Source organism: Vitis vinifera, chromosome 13 (assembly GCF_030704535.1).
Source record: "Vitis vinifera cultivar Pinot Noir 40024 chromosome 13, ASM3070453v1".
Lineage (NCBI taxonomy): Eukaryota > Viridiplantae > Streptophyta > Magnoliopsida > Vitales > Vitaceae > Vitis > Vitis vinifera.
In genome coordinates this window covers 2,435,880-2,443,494 of record NC_081817.1, presented here as the reverse complement: position 1 = coordinate 2,443,494, position 7,615 = coordinate 2,435,880, and the positions used below count along the sequence as shown (strand labels likewise).

The 7,615-nt window shown below is 30.6% G+C and overlaps 2 protein-coding genes across 2 annotated transcripts; both read right to left on the bottom strand.

The window, feature by feature from the left end:
• Window positions 1–537: 537 nt before the first annotated feature.
• On the bottom strand, window positions 538–2,251 carry LOC104881148 (uncharacterized). Its single transcript, XM_010660329.3, has 3 exons — window positions 2,160–2,251; window positions 1,364–1,809; window positions 538–812 (listed from the first exon to the last, which is right to left on the bottom strand). The coding sequence occupies exons 1-3, from the start codon at window positions 2,173–2,175 to the stop codon at window positions 750–752; spliced, it is 525 nt and encodes a 174-aa protein (XP_010658631.1). The 5' UTR covers window positions 2,176–2,251; the 3' UTR covers window positions 538–749.
• Window positions 2,252–5,456: 3,205 nt separating this feature from the next.
• On the bottom strand, window positions 5,457–7,125 carry LOC109121412 (uncharacterized). The gene is made up of 3 exons (XM_010660326.3): window positions 7,001–7,125; window positions 6,246–6,661; window positions 5,457–5,697 (listed from the first exon to the last, which is right to left on the bottom strand). Exons 1-3 carry the CDS (start codon window positions 7,014–7,016, stop codon window positions 5,635–5,637), a joined length of 495 nt encoding a protein of 164 aa, XP_010658628.1. The 5' UTR covers window positions 7,017–7,125; the 3' UTR covers window positions 5,457–5,634.
• Between the last annotated feature and the right edge of the window lie 490 nt (window positions 7,126–7,615).

The following is a 7,615-nucleotide window of genomic DNA, read 5'->3' as shown; positions in this document are numbered from 1 at the left end:
CAATTAGGGAATAAAAAAAACAAATATAAAAATGAACATTGAATCAATTAAATCAGTTTCCACGATTTCAAAACCTAAATGAACTTCACAATTAATATAAAAAATTGAACAGTTTGGTTGATTTTGATGGATTCAAACAATTTTTTATAGAGTATTTTTATCGAAGAATTCTTTACAAGGTTTTATATTATACTTAATTCTATAATAACTTCACAAAAAAACAAGCAATGAAAATTGTTTTTCATATTTGATTTTCAAACATGATTTTATTCTTGAAATTAATTGATAACTTTTTAAGAATTGTTCTCAAATACTGATTTTTGATAACCATTTAAAAAACATTACCATAGTCATAATACTTTTATCTTTGAAATAACCTCCTAATGTACCCGAATTATTCTTATTTGAATGCCTTACCACACAAATCTCACCTCCTCTTTCTCTTTATTTTTGAATGATCTTTGACAAATTGTATAGCACATTAATTTTTTTCTTATTCTTATTCTAGTTCTATAAAATGAGGCTATGCAAGGATTCTTTATAAGGACAAAGAGTTTACATTATATAAAGACAATTAAGCACAAACATTATTTAGAGATTGAGAACTTTATGATTTTTACAAATTCAAGAACAAAGAGAGTTTACATACTCGAATGGTTTAGCTCTCAAACAACCAAATTTATAGATTGTAAGGGAGGAGAAAAAACTAAATCATCCCCTTATCCATCTTTTGTTTTTGTTTCTTCTTTCTAAAGGAAGACCTTAGTGAGAGCTTCCTTGGAATGCAAAGCACAATGCAACAAGAGCAAAGCCTGAAAAGTGAACAAAAAGATGGATTAAATCAACATTAGAAAAGAAAGTACCTTTCATAACTTCAAACAAAAATTAAGACTGTTTTTGAAAACATTTAGGGAAAACAATTATTGAGAACGGTCCTTTAAAACTATTTTATAATAATTTATAGGATAAAAATGTGTTGGAAAACCTAAAACGTTCTTTAATATTTTTTTTCCTGTTTTTAAAAATAATTTTATCTGTAATATTATATTTTTAATCATTTTTTCATATTTTTAAAATTATTTTTTAAAGCAACTCTGAAAAGATAAATAAAAACAATGAACTAAGAAATGTTATTTAAAAGCATCATGTTTTCTATTTCCTAATTGAAAATATTTTTTTTTTTTGTTTATTATGTAATACAGAAAACTATTTTCAAAATCAATTACCAGCAAGGCTTAATAATTTGCAAGTAACATCTACTGATTAGTTGTGTCTTGAGAAAAGGATAACTCCAACCAAATATGCAAGAATCTAGGGCAAAAAAGAAATCAATTAAAGCCCAATAAGCCAGAGAATTGTTTACCTCTTCAAGGCCAATGGCAACCACCTTTTCCTCAAGAACACCAACTTCGCTTATGTTGTACTTTTTAAACAGAGCCATGGTTGATGTCATAGACATGGGTGTAACCGACAAGTCATTAGCCACCATGTACGTAACCAAGTTGTCCTTCACATGTCTATCACTCCATGATAAAGGAGGATCAAAGAAAGGAAGAATAGCATTGACTGGTGTATTCAGTTTTAGGGACGAGTCATTGCTTTGGTTAGGCAGCAAGTAAGCTTCTTCCAGTTTGTTGATACTTTCATGCAGGTTTCTTAGGCAATTTTCTTTTGGGAGCAAACTCACGATGGTGCCAATGGGCAAAGTCAGGAGGTTGAATAGGAAATCTATGAAATAATATTCAGCTTCAGCAAAGACAACTTTATTGTCCTTTTTGTTGATTAGAAGCTTCAAGCTCATCTTAGGGCCTGCTTTAGTTGCCATGCATGAATTGGACCATAAAACCAAAATTAGTTTTGGACCATAACCAAAATTTGTTATGTAATCACTTGCTTTCAACCATATAGATACTGTCGGTTTTTGGCTCAAAAGGTTTTTGTGGCCTCAAAATGCATTTATAGGTTAAGAGGTACGTGTGTATGTATATATATACCTTCATGATATCCCATATCAAATAGGAGAAAAAAATTCTTAAAAATTGCTCCAGACCTAAACATAGTTTAAGCCGTGAGAACCATTTAGGTTTGGAGCAGCTTAATTAATCAAGAAAACAAGGAAATTAACAAACATATAATTCAACTAAGTTTGGTAAGCTTACATGATATGGGAGCCATTTCCTCGAGAAAAGTAGCCTACTAGCTTTTAAGTACCTAGATTTGAGCTTCAAAACTAAAAGAGAGAGAGAGAGAGAGAGAGAAAAGATGAAATTAAAATAACTAACTAGTGATTGAAGTGGAATTAATGGCTCTCTTCTTGTTTTAATTTCATTATGTATATAAAAAAAAGACAAAGTGGTTTTGGTTCTTTCCTTTCTCCCCAATTAATGGTTTTGGTTCTATTTTTGCAAGTATGGTTTTGAATTTTGATTCTTTCCCTTCTCCTAAAAAGTTTTTGGGTTCTATTCTTTCTTAGCAATGGTATAGGCAATGTTCTCAAGGAATATCTCACATAACCAAGCTTCCTTCAACAACTTCAAAACCTATCATAAAACAAAACAAAACTCAACATGATTGTTTAAAGAGTGAGTCCAATTAAGGTAGGTGCTTTCACTGAGATTTTCAACACTCTCATACAAGTTATCGAGGCAACCAACCTTGCTCTTCTTTGTAAGAGGACTAATCACAGTTCTAACAGGCAAAGCCTTAAGGTTGAAGAGGAAATCTATAAATTAAGTCTTGTCTTATTTTAGTAAAAATGACTTCAATTGTTGTTGTTCGTGTCTAATAGAAGCTTCAAACTCATATTTGTATAAAGAATGTTATACAAAATATTTTCTATACTTGTATATCATTTTAATATTAGTTTTCTTTATAAATTAAAAATGTTAATTATTAAGAATATATATATAAATATTGTAAGTCATTAAGGGAAAAAGTTATAACATGATGGATGAACTTATGAAGATACAAGGAGTAGATATAAGGTTTCAGGATGGTTCAAGGTGTAGAGTAAAAACAAGGACATAATAGTTGTCTTTTTATTTGGTTATATTCTTTATTATATTTTCTATGGTACGGTAAAGTGGTTCTTCTTATTAATGGATGTTGGTTTGGTCAAACCACGTTAAAATCTCATATATCTTTATTATGTACATCATTTTGTATATAAATTGATGGAACTGTAACTTTGAAGTTGCCAATATCAACCTTACACTATCAATTTCCTTGAGAGATTTCAATGTGATATTATACGTATTAAAGAAGGATGATATACATTATGAACCCAAATCCTACAAGTGAAGCTTTTAGGAAAATTGTTAGTTTAACATGATATCAGAGGTTCATTTGATGAGAGGTCATTCACAATTTTACATATTTGTTTCCCTGTTAGCATATTTGAAAGTCAAAAACCGACTGTAAGAAAATTGGTAGTTTAACCATATGATTCACTTCTCAGCTTCTTCAGCTATGCTTTCGGTAAAATTAATTTTTTCATTCATGAACGGAGTGGAGTGATGTAAATGGGCGTAATAATGACAGTGGTAAGAGCTGCATTTCTCTAAAGAAATGCCTTTAGAATCAAACCCTGGGGCTAATAATGCAAAGTTCTACTTGTGAGGGTGGATATATAAGCTAAGAAGTCCTTTGTAACTTTTAAAAAGCAAGCCATTGGCAGAAGCTTGCTTGGTCTGCATAGATGCCGTCGCAGTTTCAAACCCTCCATAAATAAGCAGATTTAATCTTCTGCTTACAAAACCAGAAACTTTGCAAAACAAAAGCCTTGAGTATTTCTGAAAGTAGCACTTGAAATCCAACATAATTCTTTATGCCTGGCCTGTATTCCCAAGGAAGACATTCGTCAAGGCAGTTTTGGACTGGAGCGATGCGTTTATCAGCAGCTTCAAACCCTATCATGAGTGCAAACAGAACATGAGAAGTGATAGCAACAGCATTCATTTAAGAAGAAATAACATAAAGAAATCTGACCCACTACTATATATAAATAGTTCAGTTTAATTTGATTATAAACAATGAGATGGAAGGATTATCAATACGGAAAAAACAATGTCTGTGAATGAGGCAGATAAGCACTATACAACTCTATATAACATTATGATCAAGATAGGCTATTCAATCTAAAAGAGCTACAGATGGTTAGATCACATACTTCACGCATGGTGGAGTCAACCGCTTTCTCTTCCAGTTCACCTCCCACTTCATTTATATTGGACTTGTTGAGGAGATCAACAATGGACATAGTGGAAAGAGGCTTCACAACCAAAGCATCCGTTACCATATCTGTCACTGCCCCTTTAACATAACCTTTCTCGGCTTTTTCAGTGTCCGAAAAAATGTAATTTGCCTCACTTGTCATATCGCCATGGAAAAAAGGACAAACAACGGATGGATAATGAGCAAGAATGTGGGACTTCTTGAATTTTGATTAATTCTTTCCTTTCTCCTCAAAAACCTTTTGTTTTTTCTCTTCTTTTTTTTACTGTTCTTTATTAACCGTGTTATAAGCAATGTTCGGAAGAAATATCTTACTTACATAACCAAACTCATATATATACTTAATTTTGTTGTCATTATTGTAGTAGCAATGTTCTAAAGGAATATCTTAAAAATTATTATTTTTAATTTATTTTCAAAAATATTTCTTAAAGAAAACATACAATTTTAAATAGAATTAATTTTCAAAAGTTATTTAAAATTATTTTGGAAATAAAGTCTCAAATATATTTAAAATTTTTGTTTGAAACATGATTTTTGTGTTTGAAAATTGATTTGAGTGTAATTATTAATGAATTACTTAATTAGAGTCCACACACATACAAGAAATACAAATTTTAGAACATCGTTTTGATTCCATTTTTGTCAATTAGGGGATAAGAAAAATGGATATAAAAATAAACATTGAATCAATTAAATCAATTTCCATGATTCCAAAACCTAACTAAACTTCACGAATATTAAAAATTGAACCAATTTGGTTGGTTTTGATGGATTCGAACAATTTTTTATAGAGCATTTTTACTAAAGAATTCTTTAAGAGGTTTTATATTATACTTAATTCCATAATATCTTCATAAAGAACAAGTAATGAAAATTGTTTTTCATATTTGATTCTCAAACATGATTTTATTCTTGGAAATAATTGGTAACTTTTTAAGAATTGTTTTGAAATACTATTTTTTGATAACCATTTGAAAAACATAACCACATAGTCATAATACTTTTATCTTTGAAATAGCCTCGTAATGTACCCAAATTATTCTTATTTGAATGCCCTATCACACAAATCTCACCTCCTCTTTCTCTTTATGTTGGAATGATCTTTGACAAATTGTATAGCACATTAATTTTTATTAATATTATTCTTATTCCAGTTCTATAAAATTGGAGCTCTGCAAATATTCTTTATAAGGACAAAAAGAGTTTACATTATATAAAGGCAATTAAGCATAAACATTATTTAGAGATTCAGGACTTTTTTATTGTTACAAATTCAAGAACAAAGAGAGTTTACATACTCCAATGGTTTAGCCCTCAAACAACCAAATTTATAGATTGTAAGGGAGGAGAACAAACTAAATCATCCCCTTATCCTTCTTTTGTTTTTGTTTCTTCTTTCTAAAGGAAGTCCTTAGTGAGAGCTTCCTTGGAATGCAAAGCACAATGCAACAAGCGCAAAGCCTGAAAAGTGAACAAAAAGATGGATTAAATCAACATTAGAAAAGAAAGTACCTTTCAAAACTTCAAACAAAAATTAAGACTGTTTTTGAAAACATTTATGGAAAACACTTCTTGAGAACAGTTCTTTAAAACTATTTTATAATAATTTATAGAATAAAAATGTGTTGGAGAACCTAAAAAGTTCTTCAATCTATTTTTTTAATGTTAATTTTTTTTACATTTAATACTATGTTTTTAATCATTTTTTTTTCATATTTGTAAAATTATTTTTTAAAACAACTCTTAAAAAAACAAATAAAACAATTAACTAAAAGATGTTATTTAAAAACATCATGTTTTCTATTTCATAATTGAAAACGTGTTTTTCTGTTTATTTTGAATGACAAAAAACTATTTTCAAAATCAATTATCAAACAAGGCTTAATAATTTGCAAGTAAAATCTACTGATTAATTGTGTCATGTGAAAAGGATAACTCCAACCAAATCTGCAAGAGTATAGGGCAGAAAAGAAATCAATTAAAACCCAACAAGGTAGAGAATTGTTTACCCCTACAAACTCAATTGAAACCACCTTTTCCTCAAGAACATCAACTTCTTGTATGTTGTACTTCTTAAACAGAGCCATGGTTGATGTCATGGACATGGGTGTTACCGACAAGTCATCAGCCACCATGTAGGTAACTAAGCCGTCCTTCACATGTCTATCACTTGATGACAAAGGAAGATCAAAGAAACGAAGAATAGCGTCCACACTTTGTGGCAGCAAGGAAGCTTCTTCCAGTTTGTTGATACTTTTATGTAGGTTTCTTAGGCAATTTTCTTTTGGAAGTAAACTCACGATGGTGCCAATGGGCAAAGTTAGGAGGTTGAATAGGAAATCTATGAAATCATATTCAGCTTCAGCAAAGACAACTTTATCATCCTTTTTGTTGATTAGAAGCTTCAAGCTCATCTTAGGGGTCGCTTTGGTTGCCATGCATGAATTGGACCATAAAACAAAAATTAGTTTTGGATCATAACCAAAATTTGTTATGTAACCACTTGCTTTCAACCATATAGATACTATCGGCTTTGGGCTCAAAAGGTTTTTGTGGCTTCAAAATGTATTTATAAGGTTAAGAGGAATGTGTGTGTGTGTGTGTCTGTATATACCTTCATGATATCCCATATCAAATTAACAAGAGAAAAAATTTCTTGAACTCCTCCAGACCTAAAGGGTTCTCACAGTCTAGAGCAGCTTAATTAATCAAGAAAATAAGGAAATTAACAAACATATAATTCAACTAAGTTTTGTAAGCTTACATGACATGGAAGACATTTCCTTGAGAAAAGTAGCGTGCTAACTTTTAAGTACTTCGAATTGAGCTTCAAAACAAAAATAGAGAGAGAAAGAAAAAAAAGAGATGAAATTAAAATAGCTAACTAGTGATCTTGATCTGGAATTAATGACTCTCTTCTTGTTTTAAATTAATTATATATATGAGCAAAGATAAAGTGGTTTTGGTTCTTTCCTTTCTCCTTAATTAATGGTTTTGGTTCTCTTTTTGCAAGTATGGTTTTGAATTTTGATTCTTTCTCTTCTCCTAAAAAGATTTTGGGTTCTATTCTTTCTTAGCAATAGTATAGCCAATGTTCTCAAGGAATATCTCACATAACCAAGCTTCCTTCAGCAGCTTCAAGCCTTATCATAGAACCAAACAAAACCCAACATGATTGTTTAAAGAATGAGTCCAATTAAGGTAGGTGCTTTCACTATGATTTTCAACACTCTCATACAAGTTATCGAGGCAACCTAGCTTGCTCTTCTTTGTAAGGAGACTGATCACAGTTCCAACAGGCAAAGCCTGAAGGTTGAAGAGGAAATTATAAATGAAGTCTTGTCTCGCTTCAGTAAAAAGGACTTCAATTGTTGTTGTT

What these genes read in the sequence shown, in the direction of transcription:
- LOC109121412 (XM_010660326.3), bottom strand. An exon ending in TTTCAATTGAGTTTGTAGGG is followed by an intron (nt 5,698 to 6,245) that starts GTAAACAATTCT and finishes TTCACTTTTCAG; the next exon opens with GCTTTGCGCTTGTTGCATTG.
- LOC104881148 (XM_010660329.3), bottom strand. An exon ending in TTGCCATTGGCCTTGAAGAG is followed by an intron (nt 813 to 1,363) that starts GTAAACAATTCT and finishes TTCACTTTTCAG; the next exon opens with GCTTTGCTCTTGTTGCATTG.